Source organism: Neophocaena asiaeorientalis, unplaced genomic scaffold, assembly GCF_003031525.2.
Source record: "Neophocaena asiaeorientalis asiaeorientalis breed wild unplaced genomic scaffold, Neophocaena_asiaeorientalis_V1.1 scaffold606, whole genome shotgun sequence".
NCBI classification, from domain to species: Eukaryota; Metazoa; Chordata; class Mammalia; order Artiodactyla; family Phocoenidae; genus Neophocaena; species Neophocaena asiaeorientalis.
The window spans coordinates 7584438-7610543 of record NW_020173687.1 but is presented as its reverse complement, the minus strand read 5'-3'; the positions used below and the strand labels follow the sequence as shown (position 1 = coordinate 7610543).

The window sequence follows — 26106 nt, the reverse complement described above, 5'->3', positions numbered from 1 at the left end:
GAATTCTTTTTCAGGTAGATTGCCTGTTTCCTCTTCATTTATTTGGTCTTGTAGGTTTTTACCTTGCTGCTTCATTGGTGACATATTTTTTTGCTGTCTCATTTTTCTTTTATGAGTGCGGTTGTGTTCCTGTCTTACTGGTTGTTTGGCCGGAGTCTTCCAACACTGGAGTTTGTAGGCTCTTGGGTAGAGCTGGGTTTTGCTGCTGAGACGAGGACCTCCGTGAGACGTCACTCTGATGAATATTCCCTGGGGTCTGAGGTTCTCTGTCAGTCCAGTGGTTCGGACTCGGAGCTGCCACCACAGGAGCTTTGGCTCGACCCCGGACTCATGAACCAAGATCCTACAAGCCTCCAGGGGTGGCAAAAAAAAAAAAACAATAACAAAGTAAAAAATAAAATTAGACTGGGAAACTAACAGGTATGTTAGGGAGAATATAAAAATAAAAATATAGATGAATCAACAACCGGAAGGTACATCAGTACCACAGTAGTAATAAAGAGGAGGAGGGAAAAGAAAAAAGAAAAAACAGGGAGGGGGCCAAAAGGCCTGGGCTGTGGAGGGTGGGGCCTAAGCAAGGGCGAGGTTTGGGTGGTGAGCCAGGTTCCCTGTGCGGGACTATCGCCCTCTGCTCCTCCCTCCCCTCCCACCTGCCTCTCCTGGTGTCTCTGGCCTCAGGGGCACGGATCCTGTCTGGCCTCCACTTCTGCAACCCCCTCGGTCCCCCTACTTCCTACCGGTTCACTCTGGGGTTCCTCCCATCTCCTTGGGCATCAGAGTCCCCTACCAGTGGCTGGCGGGCGCCCTAGTTGTGGGGAGATGTTGACTCTGCATCTTCCCACACCATCTTGACTCTGCCTTCAGAATCTTTTTTTTCTTTTTTCTTTCTTTCTTTCTTTCTTTTTTTTTTTTTTGGTCACTCCTCTTCCTAAAAGTTCTTTATTTGCCCCCACTCAGATTTGTGTTCTGCCTGTTGTTTTCCAAGTAGTGCCCAGATTCATGACTTCTTTCTCTCCCTTCTGTTGCTTTTACTTTTCTCTCTCTCATTTCTCCTTCTCTCAAAGTATCAAAAAAAAAAAAAAAGAAAAGAATTTGAAAGAGAGAAAAAATCCAAATCACTCTTTTACAGAACAGTTTGCCCATTTCTTATTTTGCCCGACTCCTGGTAATACCTGTGCCCTGGAGCTCTCACCTTTCACCAGAGCTGTTTAAAGCATTCCCCTCTACAATGAGCATTACTTTAGGCTCAGAATCTTATACACCATTTTGACACAGGGTTGTAAGTTGTGGAGAAGTGACTAGAGAAAGGAAAGGGAATTTGAGCATCTAAGGGTGGTAAATTGTGGGAAGGTGACTAGGAAATTTTTACTGTAGATTAGGGTTGTTTAGTATGGTTTGGTATACAGACTCGTCTTGGTGCTGTCTCTTGTCTTCCTGGTGTAAGAGACGGAAACGCATTTACACGTGTAAGTCCATGTCACATAGAAAAAAAAGATGTATGCCTTGCTTTTAGGGAGAAGGGGGAAGGCAGAGAGATCCTCCTGCTTCTGCTGTTTCTCAGTTGTCTTCAGCTCAAAGTAATCCTGATGTCAGAGTAGCATCTTTTGGGGTGGCATACTCTGGTCCTCTTCAGCTGTAACAAGGTCCTCCACTCCGCCTAGCTGGTGTCTGTGAAGGCCAAGGAGGGAGCCAGGATTTTCATCTTGGCCCTTTGGTGGTTAGCCCTCTCCACCGTGGTGTCAGTAGAGACCACGTTGGGGGTCTGTACACCTCACTCAGCAGTAATGAGGCGCCTCTCCCTCTCCCCACTCGGGCGGGGTCAGAGGGGGCCTGGTGGAGGGCCAGGATTTTCACCAATGCCCAGTGGTAATGAGACCACCCCCACTGCTGTGTCACTGGGGATCACAGGAGAAGATAGAGCTCCCCCCTCAACCCAGCAGTAATTAAGGGACCCTCGGGAATAGAGGACTTTTCTGCTTGCTTTCTCGGACTTCTGCTTGCTCTGTGATGATAAGCCCCAGCTAACCTTCTGGAGAATCCAAGACCGTGCAGTGCAGAGCTGAGTCACCCCAGGCAAACTCCAGTCCACCTGCCTTGACTGCTCACCTGTGAATGAGCCGGGAGCCAGGTCAGATCAGTAGAGCTGCCTGATCCACCATCCAGTTCATGAGAAGTGAAAGATGGCTGTTCTTTTAAGCTACTAAGCTTTGGGGTGATTTGTTACATAAAAATAGCTAAGTGATAGAGAAATTTCGCCCAAGATCTGAAGGATGAGAAGGAAGCAGCCCTGTGAACAGCAAGGGGAAGAGAGTTCCAGCACATTCTCTCATCCCTCATCCGAGAAGAATGGAACATTTTGGAGACTGGGGTGCCACGAGTGAAGCAGGAAGTGGTGGGTGAAGAGGTCTGACAAATAGGCACGGGTCAGCTTGTATAGAGCCAGGCTGTGAAATTGGAACTCAGGGTTGGTGATTTTGGTTTGGTGATCACTTAAAGACTGCTTCGGAAGCCACGATGACATCATTTCTTGTTTAACTTCACGAAATATTTATTGGGTGCATACTGCCAAATGACGGTATTCTGCAAATGTAGTCTGTAATCATTATGACCCCATGCTAAGCATTGTGTTTGGGGCTGGGAGACAGATAATTATGTGTCTCTGCACATGAGAAAGTGAGCTCTGTGGACTCTGCTTTATACCCTGCCATTTCTTTGGTGCTTGGAACAGGGCCTAGCACATAGTAGATGCTCAGTAAATATTTGCAAAATTAATGAGTAACTGAAGGAACCAATATGGGTGTTGTCCTTGTTTGCAGGCAAAGCACTGCCTGATTGGATGGTATGAGCTGCTGACCTCTATGAAGTGCTTCCCCAGCAATATAAACCCTTTAAATGCACTAACTTATTCCATTCTCCCAACAGGCCTGTAGAGAAGATAGTGTTATTAATTTATTTTAAAAGTACAATAAAACCTTCTATAATAGATATATGTATATATAACACACACAAATAACTGACTATTCATCATGTTCGATAATGTTTATATAAACTTAGGTGTTTAACAGGCACGACAGACTCCTGACATCCAACATCATGTTCCATATACTCCCTCAGATCCTGGTCTTCTTCCAGGCTTGCTCAGCTAGTGGAAACCCCATTCTTCTATCAATACTTGCTTGAGCTAGAAATCTTGGAATTATCCCTGACTCTCCTTACTCTCATCCTTATATCCAGTCTCATCAGTGAGTCTTGTTGGTTCTGCTTTCAAAATATAACCGGGGCTTCCCTGGTGGCGCAGTGGTTGAGAGTCCGCCTGCCGATGCAGGGGACACGGGTTCGTGCCCCGGTCCGGGAAGATCCCACGTGCCACGGAGCGGCTGGGCCCGTGAGCCATGGCTGCTGAGCCTGCGCGTCCGGAGCCTGTGCTCCGCAACGGGAGAGGCCACAACAGTGAGAGGCCCGCGTACCGCAAAAAAAATCGCAAAACAAAATATATAACTGGATTCAGACGACTTCTCGTTCCCTTCCCCACCTCCATCCTGACCCAAGGCACCCTCACCTCCCATGTGATTTATAGCAGCAGCAGCCTCGATTCTGCCTTTAGTTACCTGCAGTGTTCTTAAAAGTGAATTGGATCATATTACTTCCATTCAAAACCCTCCATCTCACTTCCCACCTCATGCAGAGAAAAATTCAGAGTCTTTACAATAAGACCCATAAGGCCTACCCACCACTACCATCTCTGAATTCTCTGGACTTCTGATGGCTTCATCACGCCAGGCATGTCTCTGTGTCAAGGCCCGTTTGCTGCTGCTTCTGCTTAGCGCTCCCTTCCCCCAAACCCCCTGTCTCTTTCAGGTCTTCGCTCAGACGTCGCTTTCTCTTTGAGAACTTCCCTGATTACCCTATTTAAAATTGAAATACCACTAGCAATTCTCATCTACTCTCTTGGCTTACTTTCCTTCATGGTACTTAACACCATATGACATATTGTGACATATTACCTGTGTACTATAAGACACATGAACATGTATGTATGCATATATATCATGTCATCTTATTGGTTGTCTGTAAGCGTAAGGAAGGCAGCAGATTCCTCCACGTTGTTTATAGCCGTGTCCTTAGTACCTAAACAGTGCTTGGCACATGGTAGGCACCCAGTAGATATTTGTTGAATGAATTAATGAGTGATATCAGCTCCCCAGTTTTTTGTTTGAATAGAATGCTCACCCAGTAGTCAAGATTCTCTAGCATTTCTTAGAGTAGTTTGGTTTTTTTCTCTAAGGCTGCTTAAAAGTAGAAGCTAAATAAGGACATGTAACTGTGTATGGCTTCTTCAGGCAGCTCTCCTGTCTCTTACTTCTCTTCCTCCTGTGTGGATCCGGGGGACAGAAAGGCATTGGGGAGAGAAGAAAAGGAGCCATCACGTTTCCCTCTCTACAGTGTCCGCTCTCTACAGTGGTCAGCTTTGTCTGACAAGGGAAGGATTTCCTATGTGTGGCAAGAACAGCTGGTGGCTGATACTGATTCCATGAGAATTTTTCCAAATAACCTTGTATTACTTGTTTGATTATTACTAAAAATATGTGTATATAGTTACATGTGAAGAATATATAAATGAATAAATCAGCAAAATAAGGCAAAAAAGGTAGGGAGGGGGCCAGTGTTTGCAGGTTCTGGAATGTCTTGTTAAGACTTTGGTTTTTTACCCCAAAGGCAACAGGCACAGGAATGCTTAAGCAGTGGATTGATGTGGTCAGATGAGTGTTTTAAAGGTCACCCCAGATGTCCTGCAGGAAGTGGATTGAAAAGTGGCAAGAATGAAAGCAGAGAAACTCTGAAGCTCAGGAGGTGGTGGCTTAGATTAGGGTGGTGGTCCCTGCAAAAAACCAGATATTCCAGGTTTAACCAGAAGGTGAAATACACAGGACTCAGTGACCGATGGATTGTGTTAAATTTTTTTTTTCGAAAACAGTTAACTGTTTTTATCATGACTCTCATACATATGTAGAAAGAGCACGTGTTGAAGATTCTACTTAGCTTATTAATTGAATGAGAGAGCAACACAGAATATTATAATAACTAGTTCTAAGGGGAATCCAAAGAACCTACATGTTTATATATCCAGCATAGCGAAATACATGTTCCCAAGGAGGCAAAACTAGCTTCATGACAGTGGGGGAGGGAAATCAGCAGAACCTCTACAGAATTTGCATCTTTATGGACTAGAATTATTTGGCATTTCTATCAGTAATCTACAGTTTAGAGTTGTAGAATAGCTCCCACAGAATCAGAAGCAGATGATACTGGATGTGTGTGTCTTAGAGAACGCATAGTTTTCCGTTGAAGGAGACATTTTCCTCCTGTCGTCGTGTGTGCATGTTTGTGTGTGTATGTGTGTGTGTGTGCGTGTGCATGTGTGTGTGTGTGTGTGTGTGTGTGTGTGTGTGTGAGGGGAGGTGGGGAAGGGTGGAAATATAGCTCTCAGCCCTTTTGGACGAGCAACTGGGCCTTATTTACTGAATGAGTATATATACTGGAGTAGAAACAGATTAAAAAGCAGGGACAACCTACTTTTTTTTACTTAATAACTTACTAATAGCATTTTCTATGGTATAAATATTATCTTACAACATCATTTTTAATGATGGAAGTTTCTAGTTTACAGAGATGCCATAATTAATTAAGCTAGTCCCCCGGAACATTTAGAGTGCTTTCAGTTTTTATGCCAAAGAACCCTATTCCCATATGTTTGCATATTTCCTCAATGATTTCCTCAGGGGAAAGTTCCTAGAAATGGTATTTCCAGGTCAAAGGGTAGGCATGATTTACTGTCTAGAAAGGTTGTGCTACTTTACTTCATCATCAGCAAAGGATTGGTAATTTATTGCCTGTGGATGCTTTTGAAGTATTTTTAATCCTCTTTGTACAAATTTTATTTTACGATTAATTATCTCATTTTTACAGGTATTTTTCTTTGCAGTGAATTTAAAATGAACCTTGCTACCCACTGTGCAAAACCTTCTCCAAATTAGCATTTCTTTCCTTACAAATGTAAGGTATATATAAATGATAGGCATAGAGTCACGTTGTTTACTCAATGGAAAGATTTTTTCCCCTCATAAAATACATAATTCTGAACCAGCTCATTATTTTGGTAGGTGGAGTTGGTAGCAGCCTACCTGTTACAGTTCCACGATGCCAAAGAACTACTTCTCTTATACTCTTCATCTGTCACCTTCTGAAATCCCATAATGACAGAGTCCTTCATAAGACTAGAAAGTTTTAAGCATCTTGATCTCAGAGATCATCCCGGTCAAAATTCTAATATTGTGGAAGGATTATTTGCAGACAGTGGCAGACAGGATGGAGCGGGGGTTATCCCTCTGCTTCCAGATTGCATCATCCAACGCCAATTTCTATGGCTGTTGGGTTGAACTTGGATTGTGGTGTTTCATCAGTCACAGAGGAGCCCAGGACTCTGGGTGGGCAGCTAGTTACTGCGGCCATGCATCGTTGGCCAAAGTGGAGGGCTGGGCACTCCTAGAGAAGTGACTGGTCAGCTCTATAGGGAGCTGACTACACATACCAGCAGGGAGCCAGCTAGCTAGAACATTGGTTTACTGCAGCTGTAACTAATGAATAACAAGAGACTAAAGTTTAGAGAGGGAAGGAAGGCCAAGAAAAGCTGAGAACTTAACATGAGATACTTACCACATAGTTAGAAATACTCGGCACGTTTGAGTTTCTGGACTGCAGTCAAGGATACTGAATACTTTGTTACTTAAGGAGGGAGAGAGTGGAATTCTTTTTCAAAGAAAACACATCTTACAAACTGCTAGGCTAACTTGCAGTCCTGGAATAGGGTCTTCAGACCCCAATTGCAGAAATACTCCATTAAAAACTATCACTCTTGGTGAACACTTGGTGCCAGCGAACTTAAAATCACAAATGCAAATGTCACACCAAAATAGCTAGACGATAAAGTCGTCGTCCAGATGAAAGAGCATATGGTTACAGCTAAATGTCTCTTTTTAGATTATGATAAGCATGAAAATCAACTTCTTACAGACAGCTCGACCCTCAGCATAAGTTTATGCATCTCTAGGAGATCAACTTTTCTGGGAAAATCCTGGAGGAATGGTTAAGAGCTTGTTCTTCAGAATCAAGCAAACCAAGGTTGGAATGCTGGCTTGTTTCTACCAGTTTCATGCCCTTGAGTAGTACTCAGTGAGTAACCTCACTGAGGCCTTATTTCCTTGTTGTAAGATGGGAATAATAACAGCATCTGTTTTATAGGGCTGTTGGTAGGGTTAGTTGAGATAATGCACAAAGGGGGATTAGCATTCTGCCGTGCACAAAGCGTTCGACCAATGCTAGGTGTTGTTACTAACACCCTGGATAAGAAGAATATTTGATTTGTTTTGGAGAATAAATAAAAACAGGATTAGAGTGTGAGAAATGAGGCTAATTTAGCATTAGAAGACTGAGGATATATCTTTAGAATTGGAGAGAATGCCCTGAGAAGAGAAAAATCAATCTGAGTAGAGGAAGCGGATGCTGGCAAATTGGAAAACAGTCCTAACTTACCTTTTCTCCCCAAAGAGCACCTTCCCTGCATAGAATACGGTAACTATAAAAAGGTAGCGCTGAGATGCTAATGTCTCTGCCTGTAAAAGGCCTCTTTAGGACAGCATCTGCATCCATTGTAGAGCAGTGGGTTCCAGCAGCGGACATCGAGACCAGAAATGTGTGGCGTATGTGGTGGAGGGCATTGAAAGGCATCAAGTCAACATTTTAATAGAAGTTGAAGTTAAATTTGACTTGTGTGGAGATATGGGATATATAGGGATCCTCACCTGGGAGATATTTCCTCCCCTCTTTCCCTGAAGAGGGACATGTCAACCAGCTTTTTATGTTCATCAAAAGGTGACCTGAGCTTAAACAGTTGAGAAATACTACCAAAGACCAGCAAACTGCAGTCTGTAAGTGACATCTGGCCCACTGCCTGTTTTTTTAAATAAAGTTTTATTGGAAGATAACTACACCTTTCATTTACATATATCCTCCTATGGCTGCTTTCATGCTACCACTGCAGAGTTCAGTAGTTGCAACAAGGGCCTGTGACCCTCAAAGGCTAAAATATTTACTGTCTGGCCCTTAACAGAAAAAAGTTTGCTGATACTTGCACTAGACTGTGAAGTCCTAAATGGTCACATCTTACTTAAGCTTTCTGCTTTTCTTGAGCTTATGTAAAGGCAGTATATAATTTTCCTTTTAACAGAAATTTTGTGACCAAAATTTGCTTTCTGTTATCTTCATAGGATGCATCCTATAGGGAGTTTCCTGCTCAGGGAACTGAGATCCCACAAGCCATGTGGCATGGCCGAAAAAGAAAAAAAAAAAAAAAAAGATACGTCCTATAGATGTTTAGTTTGTGACTCTGTTGTTCAAGACGTTGTGATGGACTGCTAATGAAATTAGAAACTCCAAGCAAATTCTAAATTGTTTCAGCTCTTCCTTGGCCCTGGAAACCTTGGTGAATTTACCAGACTAGACTTTGTTAGGAAAAGTAGCTAGTAAAAATATCAGAGATTTGAAACCAGAGCTAATTAGTTATTAAGGATCTCAAGTTTTAAAGAAAGGGAAGACAATGGAAAAAATAACAGAAATCATATATGGTTTGATGACAATTTAAGGCTGAAAATTAGGTGTAGTAAAACCACCACCACCACCAAGAAAATACACACTGAAGGAGATTTTTATGTAACTGCTAAATCTCATGTACATCCACTCGGGTTGTCAGAACTGTGTGATGTGCTTGTCTGTTTTAGCTTCGACAGTGGCTTGTGTGGATTGACTTGTCTAAAGCCAGGACTTTGAAGATATTCCCATAACCTCATATTCTTCAACTCTGCAGTCACGGCTCAGTGTGCACTCACCTGTAGCAGTGGTTCTGACTTTGCCCCCCAGGGAACATTTGGCAATGTCTGGAGACAGTTCTGGTTGTCGGCAGGGTAGGAGGGGTGTGCTGCTGGCATCCAGTTGGAGGAGCAGCCCTGCCCTTCTCACTACCCCAAATTACCTTGTCTAAAATGCCAGCTGTGCCGAGAATGCGGAACCCTGCTGCAGAGAAGGTGAGATATTTCAACATGAAAATCATTCCATCATTAGATTCTCTAAGAGTATAGTTATCATTAGGATTACCTACTCCTCGTGTCCAGTTTGAAACTGCACTTTGCTCTCATGGTTGGGATAAACATTTTTTAGTTAAAAACAAGTCAGTTGAAAGAAAAATGTTAGCTCAAAAATACTATAGATGGTCAGTGGATGTGTTATATGAAATATGAAGGAGATGGTTGAATGAATTAATTTAAGAAAAAAAATGCCCTATGCTATTATGCAAATGAGATTATTCTCCAATTGTGGTCCTTTTAACCACGTCAGTGTTACTCCAACTTGTCTCCACATGTTCAGTGAGTCCTCCTGTTTCATCTCCTCTAACCAGTTTTGAAATATTGAGGACAAGTTTTTAATTCTCTGATACTTGGCGGCTCTTCTGTTCTTGGGACCGAGAGTGTAGGGCAGGTGAAATGGGGAATTTACTGTAGTTCAGCAGATCACTTTCACCTTCACCGTATCTCAGGACAGCATCTCACGCTGCTCCACGTCCAAAGCCACTGCACATCACTTGTTGGAAACCACACAGCCCAGAGGCCCTCGTCATCGTGGATGGAGCATTTGTTGGAGGGCTCTTTGTTGTCAGTCCCACGTGGGAAGCACTGGGTTGTCTGAAAGTCTTTATGAATATTCATGGCATTGGTTTGCATATTACACACAAAATCCCTGGGGAATAAGGTACAGAGCCAATCTGGCGCTACCCCCTAGAGGTTCTGATGCAGTCGACCTTGGCTAATCTCTAGGAATCTGCATAACTAACAATTGTCTTGAGTGAGGCTGGGCCAACGTGGAGAATCACTGAACCCCCTTTTCATAAACCAAGTTTTGGGGTTTTCCTTATCTCCTGATGAACCAACATGTTTTAATCTGTTCCGGGGTGACTTTCCAGCCAATAGTTATAAGCAATATTGCGTGTGAATTTATACAATAGTACGCTTGCTGTTATTTGATTATAACATCGCACTTTTGCTCTTACTATTGATACTTAATAGAACAAAAGAAAAACAAAAATCCCCTAAGGGTAATATGGATGAATCAAAGATGGACATCACTAGGCCTGCTGAAATTGAGGAATCTTTAGCTTGTGTTTGATAGACTTCAGACAGAAGAAATGAAGAAAATGAATAAGTTTTTTTTTTTTTTTTAAAGTAGAAATACTGTCATTCAAGATTGGGTCTAAAAGTTGAGGCATACTTAGGAAATACAAAATATCCCCTTTGGTGAAAATATTTTTTTCCCCATAGTAGGCATATTTCTTGCATACCTTAGCGTGCTGTCTTTAACACATTTTCAGGGCCATGTCCAGAAGAAAGGGGTTGCCAATAATAGAATGACAGTGAGAGACCTATTCTCCACATCCTTTATTTGAACAATCAGGGTGACAGTCTTTCCCGATGTAATTACAGTCCTCTCTCTGGTGGTTAGGTTTTAAGGGAGCTGGTGATCTCATCTGTTATTCAGACATCAGCGAGATGTTGCTAAGTCTTCTATTTGCCAACCATAGCCCTGAAAATGTTAATTTGCATGGCTGACTCTCCACCCTGAAAAGGATTTTGGGTTTGAATTCTTACCAGTGGCTCTTGCCGCTTGGCTTTCTGAAGTTACCTAGTCTAGTGGTTAATTAGACTTCAGTCTGGTAGCAAAAGAATTAGGTAACTGTTATTAGATTAGGCTGTAATTTTTAAGATCTTTTACATTTTTTGTTAAAAATTTATAAGCATTTTGTTTTAAGATAATTGTAGACTCACATTTGGTTGTAAGAACTATTACACAAAGATCCTATACCATTTATCCAGTTTCCCTAGTGGTAATATCCTTGAAACAACAATGCAATATTATAACCAAGATAATGACATTCATAGAGTCATAGAGTAATATCTTTGAAACAACAATGCAATATTATAACCAAGATAATGACATTCATAGAGTCAAGATACAGGACAGTTTCATCACTGCCAGGATCCCTCATGTTACCTGTATAGACAGCCCCTCTTCCATTCTGCTCCCTTCTCACACACCCCTAACCCCTGATAACCACTAATCGAATTTCCATTTCTATAATTTTGTCATTTCAAGAATGCTATTAATGCAGTCATACAGTATGTAACCTTTTGGGTTTGGCTTTTCCCCCCACCCAGCATCATTCTCTGAAGACGCATTCATATTGTTTTTATAGCTGAGTGGTATTCTATGATATGGACGTTCCCCAAATTGTTTAACGATTTACCCATTGGAGAATAGACGGGTTGTCTCCAGTTTTGCGCTGTTACAAATCCAGCTGCTTACGCATCGAGTTCACATTTTTTTGTGTGTGGGAAGTTTGCATTTCTCTGGCATAGAGTCCTAAGAGTGCAATTGTAAGTCATATGTTGCTTGCTTAGTTTTTTAAGAAACTGCCATACTGTGTTTCAGAGCTGTACCATTTTACATTCCCACCGGCAATGTGTTATAATATGTGATCCAGTTTCTCAGCATCCTTGTCAACATTTGGTGGCATTATTATTATTTTTTATTTCAGCCAATCTGATAGGTGTGTACTGATGTTTCACTGTGGTTTTAATTTACATTTCCATGAAGCCTTAATGATGTTGAACATTTTCTCATGTGCTTCTTGATCATCTGTATATTCTCTTTGGTGAAATGTCTGTCTTTTTTCCATTTTGTAATTGGATTGTTTGGTTCTTTACTATTGAGATATGAGGACTCTATATATTCTAGATACTAATCCTTTGTCAGGTATGTGGTTTGCAGATATTTTTTCCCCAGTCTGTAGCTTGTCTTTTCATTCTCTTAGCAGAATTTTTCACATAGCGAAAGTTTTAAATTTTGATGAGGTACAATGTGGCAACGTTTTCTTTTATGGATTGTGCTTTTGGTATGAGGTCTAAGAACTCTTTGTTCAGACCATGATCCCAAACATTTCCTCCTTTTTTCCCCCTAAACTTTTAATATTTTTAAAAATATTTAAGTCCATTTTCAGTTAAGTTTTTTTTTTTTAATTTTTTGAATAGCTGTATTTTTTTTTAACATCTTTATTGGGGTATAATTGCTTTACAATGGTGTATTAGTTTCTGCTTTATAACAAAGTGAATCAGTTATACATATACATATGTTCCCATATCTCTTCCCTCTTGCATCTCCCTCCCTCCTCTGTTAAGTTTTGTATGAGTGTTTTGGGTTAAGGAGTTTGTTTATTCCCTATGGATATTCGGTTATTTGGGAACCTTTTTTTTAAAAGACTACCCTCCCTCCATTGCTTTTCCACTTTTGTCCATGTTTTTATGACCCTTGGTAAGTTCAGTGACTATGCAAGATGAAAGCCAATAGAATTGATTTTAATGATTTTACTGATATCTTTGGATATTTAAGAAATAACAGAAATTCTCTTTCCTTTAATTTACAGTATTAACTTTTTACAGTATTAACTTGGACTGCACCCTAGCCTGGCAATAATCTTTGAGTCTCTGGGTTGAATTTTCTGAGGGAGAATCTGATTGGTGTTCTTCAGCATTCATTAGCTAGTCTAGTGTCTGGCCCAACTCTTGACCGTCAGTTATGAGGAATGTCACATGACACATAGGGACTGTCTCTTTCTAGGACTTAAAGTCTTTGGCATATACCAGGCCTATGATTTGAAATTAGGCCTATGGCATTTGAAATTAGAGTGTGTGCCGTAAATGCTTATATTATTTGCGCTGATTTGGGATTTTTATTTCTGGGAGTTTTTCTGCAATGTTTAGTCTACTGGTGTTATTGTCAAAGTATGAAGAAATTTGCCTCCAAATACTTATTTTCTTTTGATTCCAGTGATTTTCTGAACGACATAATACACCCATTGTGGAAACAGCTTGGGGTTTTAAAATTTTATTTTCCCAAAGCAACATCACATTTATGGCTTATGAATATTTTACAGGTGAAAACATCAAAAAAGAAAATATCTAAATGTAAATGCCAGTAATATCTGAGTCAGTAGTGATGCTGAGTGCTGTCTTTGTATTTCCTTGCAGATTTATCAGCGATGTTGGTTAGTATTCAAGAAAGCTTCAAGCAAAGGTCCAAAAAGACTGGAGAAATTTTCCGATGAACGTGCTGCATATTTTAGGTGTTATCATAAGGTAAGACTCGATTGTTGTAGCTTGCCAGAAATCTGTTCATAACTAAGGAACTCAAGTTCATTGAGTCTGAAAACTTGTCTTGCTTTTTTAACAAAGGTACAAATGATACTTTTTCCAAGGACAAAGCATCTCTAAAATAATATCTACTTGCTCATCGTTTAAAATAATTGACTGATGTGAAGTCCCTCTTCTGGTGTCCTACTATTTGTTGTTGTTTTTCCAATCTCTACCGTAGAAATCACCATGTTTTGTAAATTTTCAATTGCGTGGTAGGCCCTTCTCCCAACATTGAAGCCCCTGGAGGGTCAGGATTGGATCTCATTATGTCTATCACAGTGCCTGATACAGAATAGATCCTCAGTCAGTGCTTGGAATGTGGGGTGAGGAGGGAGGGGAAGAAGCTGGAAGAGGTGGATCCAGTAGCACAGAAATTTAGCCAGGTGAGGGAAAGTGAATAACCTTCCCTTTTGTGCAAATTCTCCAAAAGTGGTGACTTTCCAACATCTTACTAAGGGCCTGTGTTGACACCTTGGTTTATACAATAATGAAAAGCAGTAGAACAAGCTGTATTCCTTCTCAGCTTAGAGACATAAAGTGTATGCTATGCTTTAAAGGTGCATCTATATAGACATAAGGGAAGGAAAAGCACAGAGCAAGACTTTTGAGATAAGTAGGAAAGGGAGTCAAGAGTAGCGTCTTCCATGTGCTTCATTTCCCCACTATTTCATAGCGAAGTTCTACCTTCCAAGGTCAGCCCCATTTCCAGCCTTCCTTTTCTCCAAAGGAGAACCCAAGTACACATCTGTATGAGTCTAGACTTCCTCTACTGTTTATCCTCCATATGCCAGATATTACCACTATTCAAATAAAATTTTTTTTGTCCTCAGGAAGGAGTTGTTGCGAATCTATTATTTAGGAGCAGTGATCCAGGAAGCCAGGGAGAGCATAACTTTGAACCCTTGAAAATAATCTTGAGCCAGTCTGTCCATTTCTATAACACCTGAAACTATTGATGTCCAGGCATTTTGGACCAGCTGTAATATGTCCCACTTATCCCGTGCATACCCAGGGTCTGTTCTTGTAACAAGATGGCGAACAATGATATAGGAATGGCATGCTTCATTTTAATTTGAGAGGTCTTGCCTTAAAACGGAGCTCAAGATGCCCACAGGGGTGTTTGGTTTATCTCTAGGACAAGGACAGAGTTGCTTCCTTTCTCCTTCCCTTACCTGGCACTGATTCCTCTCCTCCACCTCTCAGGTCCATCACATCCTGGTGACTAGACTTTCTGCTGTGGTTGAAAATCATTCATTCTTCATTGCGTTCACACTGTAATTAACAAGGTCATCCAAAGGCTTCCCCCCTAGGCAGCCAGAACTTGTGGTTATACATCAGTTCTTCTCTTGAGAATCCCAGCCAGTCTATAACTTTACAGTCTCCATTTGCTCTGGGTTGTGTGCTTGTGTCCCAACCACCCAAATTCCTGTATTAAAACCTAATCCCCAGTTGTGATGGTATGTGGAGGTGGGACCTTTGGGAGGTGATTTGGTCATGAGAGTGGAGCCCTCACGAATGAAATTAGTGCTTTTATCAAAGAGACCCGGGAGAGCTCCCTCCTCCCTTCCGCCAGCTGAGGACACAGAATCTATGAACTAGGAAGCAAGTCCTCACCAGACACTGAATCTGCGGGTGCCTCTACCTTGGTCTTCCCAGACTCCAGAACACTGAGAAATAAATTTCTGTTGTTTTTCAGCCACCCAGTCTGTGGTGACTTGTTACAACAGCCTGAATGGACTAGAATACCGTCAGACTCGTTCTCTTTGCTCACTGTGTGTGGCCACTGATGTTGATCAGTGCTTTCTTGTTTTGGTAGAGTTGCATATATTTCCAGAAATATCTGATTCTTCACAATCCCCTATACCAACCTTTCTGAATGCAGAAGAATAAATAGACTGTATTTTGCTTACAGACCTATATATTCCTAAGAGAAGAAAGAGGACAGGTGAGGAGTATTTTATAGGAACTCCCCAAATCCAATCCATCAGCAGATGGTGTTGGCTCTGTGTTCAATATGCAGAGAGACTCTCAATGTTTCTTACAACCTCTGTTGCTCCTGCTGTGGTCGAAGCCACCAGGCTAATTCCCAGCCCTCTGAAGTCTATTCCAAACACTTATATCACATCCTGAAACTCTAGCTCAGAGCCCTCAGCCAAGTCCTTAAAATGGCCTACACATCACTCATGTGACTGCCTGTTGCCTGTTTAACTTCAGCTGCACAGTTTCCCCAATCCAACTTTATTCTGCGACAGGTGCCCTGGGCTCCTCACTCTCCGCAGAACATGCCAAGCACATTCCTACCTTCGAACTTGCTCTTCCCTTTGCTTTGGCTCTCCCAGCAAATATCCTCAAAGCTCACGTCCTTACTTTGTTCGGGTCATTGTTCAAATTCCTCCTCTACGGGAGACCATTGCCTGCCCCCATTATTTAAAATGGAATCCTTGGACACCCTCCCTCTCCATCTCTCTTTGTTTTTCTCTTTAGCACTTATCACTACATACATATCTACTTGGTTGTTTCTTATTTTCTTTACTCCAACACCACCAAAAATAAGCTCCACAAGGGCAGAGATTTTTTTGGTGGGGACATAAGTCTGCTTCTACTCCTTATCAGGGCCTAACACACAGCAGACACTTTTTAAACTATTGATTGAAAAGCTATGAATATAATCGACAGAGGACATGGAATACATGTAGATGTCTTTGTGTCACACTTTTATTTAGCTTATCAGAAAATCTTGAGAAATCTGAAACCAGGAAAAGGAATTTTGATTTGGAGGAAATGGGGTGCGTGGGGATGGGAGCACAGAAAGCCAGGATTGGGAAGTTTTATGAGGACAGACTCAAATGTAAAACCAAAGTGGACTGAAAAGATTCCCCTTGAATGTGAAACAAGTAAGGGGAGATTGAGGACAAACTTGCCCTATTTCCCAGACTTCTACCTGCTGGCTTTGGAATTTAATGTGCAAATCTTTGGGGAATGTGATAAGCCACAATTCTCTTTCATCTATCATTAACCAAATAATCATTAACCAAAGCTCATTAACCAAAGCTCAGAGCATTAGAATGGAAGAATTACCTACACTAAGCCTCCAAGCCCTTGATGAGTTCCTGTAGCCTATTCATCATCCTTACTCTTTCAGGCCTGATACATTTAGTATGAATCTCTCGGGGATATATAAAAAGCTGGAGTAACTCTGAGATGTGCATTTTTTATCTAAATTCTGTGTAATTTATGAATCTTGATAATACTAGGGTGATAAGTAGCACACCGTGAACAGATTGAGGAGTTCATTTGAATACAAATAAAGCAATTTCCAAAAGAAATGAAGAACTGTATATTATGCTATTTGATCAACACATAGATGATGTGGCATATACACCGATATCTCTCCTGTAGGACATCTGTGGCATTTATGGGAATATAGCGCTTCTTTTGTTCCACTTTTAAAGATATTATTATGGAAAAAAATGCCAGCTTTATGTATGTGATTCGTTTTAGAAGTTTTAAAAGCAAGAAATTGTAGAATTTTAAAACTCGGTGCTTTCCTCACTGACAAGGGAGCCAAAGGTGCTCTCATGAAAAATTGGAAAATAAATATATGAATAATGCACATACAGAACCATTCATTTTTCATGTCTTCTTCTGTGAAGCACCCCTCAAGCACCCACAGCTGTCAGAGACGGCTGTGAATTTGATTAACTGTAATTGCAACGATATTAAGACTCCAGTGACTTTATTTTTCATTTATTTCTTTCCAGTTTTATTGAGAAATAATTGACATACATCATTGTCTTAAGTTTGAGACAAAGGACTCCAGCGACTTCCTGACCTTCTTGTGAAACACAAGTTTATCGTTTTCACTCAGCAAATCAAAGTTGCTTACACCAACCAGAAGGGGGGTTGAGAATTTCTGTGCCCACTTTTACTTTTCTGAGATGAATAACAACTGGGAAGAAATCTAAGTGGAGAGACGATTGTCTGTTGTTTTTGAGACCAAGGCAGTTAGTATGGTGGGAAGTATGCTGACCCTGGGCTTGGTAAACCTACTTTCTCTTTTCCCTTTTTTTCTTTTCTTTCTCTCTCTTTTTTCCTTTTTCAGCTAACCTCACTTTATTTATTTAAGTAAAGTGGACGTACACATATTATGTTTCAGGTGTACAGCATAGTGATTCAGTTTTTTTTTCAATTAATTTTTATTGGAGTATAGTTGATTTATTATGTTGTGTTAGTTTCTACTGTACAGCAAAGTGATTCAGTTATACATGTACCATATATCCAGTCTTTTTAGATTCTTTTCCCATGTAGGTCATTACAGAGTGTTGAGTAGAGTTCCCTGTGCTGTACTGTAGGTCCTTATTAGTTATCTATTTTATATATAGTAGTGTAGATATGTCAGTCCCAGTCTCCCAATTTATCCTTGCCCCCCCCTTCCCCCTATAAAACTCTTAGACGAAAATATAGGCAGTCAAATGGGACCTAATTAAACTTAAAAGCTTTTGCACAGCAAAGGAAACCATAAAAAAAACAAAAAGACAGTCCACAGAATGGGAGAAAATATTTGCAAACAAAGCGACCGACAAGGGATTAATCTCCAAAATATACAAACATCTCATGCAGCTCAATATCAAAAGAACAAACAACCCGATCAAAAAATGGGCAGAAGATCTTAATAGACATTTCTCCAAAGAAGACATACAGATGGGCAGAAAGCACATGAAAAGATGCTCAACATCACTAATCATTAGAGAAACGCAAATCAAAACTACAATAAGGTATCACTTCAAACAGGTCAGAATGGCCACATGAAAAAATCTACAGATAATAAATGCTAGAGAGGGTGTGGAGAAAAGGGAACCCTCTTGCACTCTTGGTGGGAATGTAAATTGATACAGCCACTATGGAGAACTGTGTGGAGGTTCCTTAAGAAACTAAAAATAAAGCTACCATATGAGATCCAGCAATCCCACTCCTGGGCATATATCCAGAGAAAACCGTAATTCGAAAAGATACATGCACCACAACGGTCATTGCAGCACTATTTACAATAGCCAGGGCATAGAAGTAATCTAAATGTCCATCGATGGAGGAATGGATAAAGAAGATGTGGCACATATATACAATGGAATATTACTCAGCCATAAGAAAGAAGGAAATAATGCCATTTGCAGTGACATGGATGGACCTAGAGACTGTCATACTGAGTGAAGTCAGACAAAGACAAATATGATATCACTTATATGTGGAATCTAAAAAGTGATTGAGCATTTTTGCAGATTCTACTCCATTATAGGTTATTACAAGATAATGGGTGTAATTCCCTGTGCTATATCCTCCTTGCTTATCTATTTTATATGTAGTAGTTTGTATCTGTTAATCCCGTACCCCTAATTTGTCCCTCCCCTCTCCCCTCTCTCCTCTCTCCTTTGGTCACCACAAGTTTGTTTTCTGTATCTGTGAGTCTATTTCTATGTTGCATAAAAATTCATTTGTATTATTATTTTAGATTCCACATATAAGTGATATCATACCGTATTTGTCTTTCTCTGACTTATTTCACTAAGCATAATATTCTCTAGGTTCATCCATGTTGCTGCATATGGCAGTATTTCATTCTTTTTTATGGCTGTGCAATATTCCACTGTGTGTGTGTGTGTGTGTGTGTGTGTGTGTGTGTGTGCGTGTGTACACATGCACACCCCATCTTCTTAATCCAGTTGTCTGTTGATGGGCACTTGAGTTCCTTCCATGTCTTGGCTATTTTCAATAGTGCTGCTATGAGCAATGTAATCCCCTTGAGAGTCATCCAAGTTGTTGTGTTGTGTGTTTCAATATTCTGTCCCTGTTTATTGTTAAGCAATGTTCCATAGTATGGAGTACCACAGTTTATTTACATTCATCCACTGAAGAACTAGTTGTTTCTAATTTTTTATTATTATGAATAAAGTTTTTATCTTTCTTGGATAAACTCCCAAGAGTGCAACTACTGGATCATATTGTGGCTGCATGTTTATTTTTATAAGAAATTGCTAACCTGTCTTAACAGAGTGGCTGTGGATTTTACATTCCTACCAGCAATGAATGACTGATCCAGTGTCTCTGCATCTTCACCAGCATTTGGTGGTATCACTATTTTTATTTTAGTCATTCTGATGGTGATATCTCATTGTGGTTTTAATTTGTATTCCCTAATGGCTAATGGTGTTTAACATATTTTCATGCACTTAATTGCCATCTGTATATCTTTTTCTATGAAATATCTCTTCATATATTTTTACCAATTTTTAATAGATTTTTTTTTAACCATTGAGTTTTGGTGATTTTTTATGTAGTCTAGATTCTACTCTTCTGTCAGGTATGTTGTTGCAAATATTTCCTTTTCCATAGCTTATCTTTTATCCTCTTAACAGGATCTTTTGCAGAACAAAAGTTTTAATTCTAATGAGGTCCAGTATTTGAACTTTTACTTTTATGGATTATGCTTTTGCTGTCAAGTCTAAAAACTCTTTGCCTAGCCTTGGATGCTGAACATTTTCTTTTTCTAAAATGTTATAGTTGTAAGTTATATATTTAAGTTCATGATTCATTTTGAGTTTAATTTTTGTATAAGGTGTGAGATGTAGGTTGAGTTTCATTCTTTTTACCTAAGGTTGCCCAATTATTCCAATACAATTCGTTTTAAAAAGAAAAGTATTGGGCTTCCCTGGTGGCGCAGTGGTTGAGAGTCCGCCTGCCGATGCAGGGGACACGGGTTCGTGCCCCGGTCCGGGAAGATCCCACATGCCGCAGAGCGGCTGGGCCCATGAGCCATGGCCGGAGCCCGTGCTCCACAACGGGAGAGGCCACAGCAGTGAGAGGCCCGCGTACCGCAAAAAAAAAAAAAAAAAAAAAAAAGAAAAGTATTTATTTTTTCCCACTGAATTACTTTTGCACATTTATCAAAAATCATTTGGGCATATTAGCAGAAGTCTATATCTGGGTTCTCTTTTCTTTCTCATTGAGCTATGTATCATATTCTCTTGATTACTGTAAATATATACTAATCTTTAATACTGGGTTGAATGATTGCTTCCACTTATTCTTTTTCTAAAGGTTGTTTTAGCTATTTTAGTGCCTTTCCATAAAATTTTAAATGAAGCTTGTCTGTGCTTACAGAAAACCCATGTTAGAATTTTGAAAATAATTATATTAAGCCTATAGATCAAATTGTGGGAGAACTGACATCTTTTCTGTGTCAAGTCTTTCAGTTCATAAACATGGTCACTCCATTTATTTGAATTTTAAAAACTTCTTTCATCAGCATTTTGTAATGTTCAACCTCCATATCCTGTACATGTTTTGCTAAGTTTATATGTGATTATTTCATTTAATTTGGATTAAATTTAAAGCCCTTTTGAATTAAATACTTGTGTGTAAACCAGTCATTTTTGGCCTATAATCTGATAAAACAATCATCCAGTTTAAATTGTTTTTTTTCCTGCCCCACAATTATTAGACTAATCATTTGAAATGATTAGCTTTCCTTGCATTTTGGAAAGAAACTCAGGTTTTTGAGGGTTTATGAAAATGTAATCTGTTTAGTCTGTCACTGGTCTATTAGTTTGTTTGACTTAGTTATCTCAAGAAACACACATATGCACATAGGAAAATAAGAATAAGAAAAAAACAAACTTAGCTACAAAGTTCATTGAATGTATAAATGCTTTTCCCTCCCCATTCTTATGTATTTCTTACATGAATTTCTTAAAAGCCTGTATCTCTAGGACTTGATCTATGTGATTTCACATTTGTGTTTATGTGGAAACACTTGACTATAATCCAAGAACATACAGAAGCTCTCTGTAAATGATGTCAAAAGGAAAAGGGTGGGTTTTCTCAAGTTGGTAAAAAAATTAGTCAAATGGTTTTTGGGTGTGGGAGAAACTACAGGATATTGTTGACCAAGTAAGTTACTGCACAAGAAGTTGTGTTGACAAAGGATAGAGATCCACTTACCTCATTTTACACTTTTTTGCAGATTTCTTTTTCTTTTTTTCTTGTCACTCATTTTTAAAAATTATAAATATCCTGCATCTTCCTTGTAACAAATGTAAACAACTCTGAAGTGTATGAAGTAAAATGAAAGAAAATAATCCTACCTTTGGCCCTAGTCCCTGTCTTCAGAAAAAAAAATACTAATAGACTGATGTGCACCCCTCAAACTCTTTCCACTCTCTACACAAATAGAAGCATATTCTCGCACATATATAGATCACATTTTTAAAGCAAAAATAGAGTAATTCATTACATACTATGCATATTGTGTTTAAGGAGACCATAAATACAGATTTCCCCAGGATGTTTTGATAATCCTGTAGTCTTTATATAACTTTTAGTGACAACTTCTTTCACATTCAAAATATTCTGGTTTATGAGATAAAATAAATGGTCACATTAATTACACCCTTTCTCTCATGCTTTGACTATAATTCTAAGTCAATAAGTAGTGTCTGCACCTCATTAGTTTAACAGCTCCAGACTACTCTTTAATATTGGTACACCACAATCTGTTTAAAAATACCCAAATTGATGGGCAAAAAGGTTTATAATTTTTTACTAATATAATTTCTGTTGTGGTGAAAACCTTGTGCATCTGTCTTTATATGCTCATGCTAATCTTTTTGGAAGGGAAAGTCTTAGATGTGAGATGGTCAGCTAATATCCTGTACCTTTAACATTTTTGTAGCTACTGCCAAGTTGTCTCCAGATAGATTATCCAAAATCCCACACCCACGGACAGCTTAGGAAAGTGCCCTTCACCCCAGACTCCATTCTCTCTGTAAATTTCAGCTGCAGACTTTTCAGTGTAAGTACACTTTGGTGTGTGTGTGGCTTTTTATTTTTAAGGAAGACACAATGAACAGATTATTTAAATTATTTCATGTGTACAAATAAAGCTCCACTCTTCAGGGAAGACAGTCCAAATTTGTACCTCAGACAGGCGCTAGTCCAATTTATTTTAAGTGACCAAGGGCATATAGATATTTTTGGAAAGAATGAAACCATCTCTATGGGGGCTGGGATATAACTGTCTAGACTGGTTCTTTCTTAAGAAATCTTTTATAAAATGTTTGCTTAAACTGCTGTGTTCCAGGTCCTGAGGGGAGACTTGTGGATAGAAATGTTTTATGCTGACAACTTTTGATTAGAACTCGGGATGTCTCTCCTCATTTGTCCCTGCTTACTGGCACTGCATTAAAACCATTGGTACTTTTTTGTGTGTGTGCGGTACGCGGGCCTCTCACTGTTGCGGCCTCTCCCGTTGCGGAGCACAGGCTCCGGACGCGCATGCTCAGCGGCCACGGCTCACGGGCCCAGCCGCCCCGCGGCATGTGGGATCTTCCCGGACCGGTGCACGAACCCGTGTCCCCTGCATCGGCAGGCGGACTCTCAACCACTGCGCCACCAGGGACGCCCCCACTGGTACTTTTTTTAGGAAAGACAATATGAAAAAGTTTGGAACACATTATAAGAAGTCTTGCAAAATTTTAATGGAAATGTTTATTAGAGCTTTTCAGAGTGCTCTGAAAATTTCAACAGATAATAATAATAATGTAATGGATTATTTTATTAATCCTGTACTTGAGAAAACATTACGGACCCAGAAATGGATTGCTTTTACCTGACTTTTATTTTCAAAGGCAACCTACAAAAGTTAAAGGGATTTATGCCTCTTCATTTTCCGTAGGATAATGGCTTTATTTATTTATTTTAGAATGAAATAATTCGCAGCTTCTGCAGAGCTTCACAATTTGCATATACAAAGTGAATTGCTCACTTAATTCATTCAATCCCACAAGGGGAAAAATAATTGGGATACAGCCTACAAAAGCAAGGCGAAAAAATTGCCTTTTAGGTAGCGGTCTCCATTTCACTCTGTAAACATAAATAAATCATTATCTGTAAATTATCATCAGCAAAAGAAGGGGAAAAATGGGAAATCAAATCCTTGTTTTCCTAAATGGCTTTTGACTTTGCAGCACACCAGAAACATACTTAATATTCCCACGCAATGCTGACGACTTGCATAATTCTGACAGGAATATACCAGTTCCTCAAGGGAATGTACTTTTAAAAATCCGATTGTATTAATCTTCCCTTGAAACGTCAGAAAAAATTTCAGCAGTTTCTCTGTCTAGTTACAAAATAATCCATTTAGAAAATTGAACTGTGTAATTTGTAATTGTTCTCCAAGTTGTTAATGCAAAACTATATCAGTAGCAAACTAAACTTTTAAAGTATGGCCACTTGGTTCATCGTTGGCTGTTAAACATTTATTTCAATGACTACTATCATTTATGACGAATAAGACATCTGGAATACGGCTTTAAACAGACAAATTGATTTGGTAGTCCTTCTTTTGGAATTCCTAATTGCATGGCATACTTCAAGATTTATCAGAAATTTAGGAGAGTGTTGAATATTTCTTTTCTTTCAGGGAGTCATAGTACTTTGGATTTTTGATACTCAGAAAGCTAGAAAACAAGAAATGCATGGTAATTAAGTAGTTCTTAAATCTCTCCGTGTTTTCCCATTCCTCCCACTCTAACCTACGCTAGAGTCATAACTATTACCTGGTTGCCTCCTGGCCTCTCTGGACCTCATTTCTGCCCTCTGGTCACGATGTTCCCTTCCTTCCCCATGGTTAAGTCCACCGTGTATGCCCAAGCCAGCTGTTCGCCACTCAGCTCCAGACAGTGCCGTTCTCATCAACTCTGTGTGCATAGAACTCTCTAGTTGCATGATGCATCGGCCTCGTTCATTCTCTACTTTTACTGTAATGGGGTTTTCACCCACTGCACTGTTAGTTAACATTATGGCTGTGGGGCAGTCCTGTTCACGGTAAGATGTATAGCAGCATCTCTGGCCTCTACCCACTAGATGCCAGTAGCACCTCCCAGTTTGGGCAACCAAAAATATCTCTGGACTTTGTGACATCTTTTCCCCTGGGAAGGAGGGAGGTGCAAGATCTCCACCAGACTGAGAACCACTGGCCTGTAGAAGAATCTTTCTAATGCGTAGATGTTACCCTTCCATTTATTTGTTTTAAATCTCTTAGTGTATGCTCTGCAGACTTCATGAGTCACAGTGAACTCCTGACGGCATCACACGGGGCCTTTTCGGATGTAGCCCCAGTCCAGTGGCTCCCCCTCCACGCTTTGTCCCGCCTCGCCGCCGCTCTTCCCCAGGTTTTTATGTACCAAACTGCAATTTCGTGATTGTGCATATGTAGGCTCTGTTTGGTCTGGAAATTCATCTTTCCTTTCTCTGCCTCATAAACTTCCCCTCATCCTTCACGACCCACCTTAGGAATAACAATGCCTAACTCAGGAATGATGGCCTCTCTGATTCGTTGCTGTATGTTCATTTGGTGGCAGTTGGCGGTTTAGTAAAGAGTCGTTGGATCATCTGTGTTTGAATCCCAGCTCTGCTGTTTGCCTGCTGAGTGAGCAAATTCACCTTTGTAGACCTCGACACTCTCCTGTGTACCATGGGAGTAATATCATAGTGAGAAAGGATGTGAAAGTTCAATAACATAATCCATATGAAGGGCTTAGAACCCAAGATCTGGCACGTAATTCAGAGTCTGCCTGCTTGGAGTCAAATCCTGCCTCTGTCACTGGTCAGGAATCGTCTAGCCCCTGGCAGGGTAACAACATCACCGCGCCTCAGTCCCCTTGTCTTTACGATGGGGATGGTGATTGGGAAGCGGGGCTTTCGTTTAACGTGTGCGTGTTGAGGGTCACTGGAGATCCAGCAGAGAACAAAGCAGGTGACTCCCTGCTTCGACTCCAGCATAAAGGAAAAGTATAATATATAGTGTGTCGGCGTGACTGATACATGCTAAGGAGGAAATGAAAGCAGGGAAAAGAGATAGGCATGTGGGATGAGAGTGTTGCAATTTTATTTATTTTTTAAAATTAAATTAAAATAAAATTAATTTATTTATTTTTGGTTGTGTTGGGTCTTCGTTGCTGCGTGCAGGCTTCTCATTGCGGTGGCTTCTCTTGTTGCGGAGCACGGGCTCTAGGCGTGCGGGCTTCAGTAGTTGTGGCACACGGGCTCAGTAGTTGTGGCGCTCGGGCTTAGTTGCTCCGCAGTATGTGGGATCTTCCCGGACCAGGGCTTGAACCCGTGTCCCCTGCGTTGGCAGGAAGATTCTTAACCACTGCGCCACCAGGGAAGCCCCTACAATTTTAAATACAGTCATCAGGAGAAGATGTTGTGTGAGTCGCTGAAGAAGGCAGGAGTGAGGCCTCTTCCTATAGAGGAAGAGTGTCTCCAGGCAAAGGAAGAGCAAGCCCAAGTGTTCTTGCTTGGCGGGACTGAAAAGACCACAGAAATGAGAGGGATTTCAGTTGGGCTTTTAAGATAAGGAAAACAGTAAATTGTGCACTGGCTTTGTTTCAGTAGATTTGTGTCTCTTCAATATAATGACCTCTAGCGTCACAATAGGCTGTGTGTGCAGAGAAGTATTTGGAGGGACATTCTGAAAGTCCCAAAGAACTGTCCAGTAGATAAGTGGGAGCTAGGTGGAGACTTCAGTGTGCAGCTTTTTATTTCCTCCAGCTATTGGAAAGAGATCCATTTCTCTTAGAGGAGCACAGAGTGTGTGGGAGGAATACACGTGGTCGGGCTCTATCTTGAGAAGAGTGAATCAAAGTTTGTTCAGACTGATTTTCAGGCAGTGCCATCCAATGTAATCACATGCTGG

General features: G+C 40.4%; 1 protein-coding gene across 1 annotated transcript in view; it reads left to right on the top strand.

Annotated features, from left to right (window-relative positions):
• DOK5 (docking protein 5) overlaps positions 1-26106 on the top strand; it is a 135002-nt gene that overhangs the window by 59811 nt on the left and 49085 nt on the right. The window contains exon 2 of the mRNA XM_024750353.1: positions 13188-13295. Within this exon, the coding sequence (XP_024606121.1) occupies positions 13188-13295 (108 nt within the window). The remainder of the gene's footprint in view (positions 1-13187; positions 13296-26106) is intronic.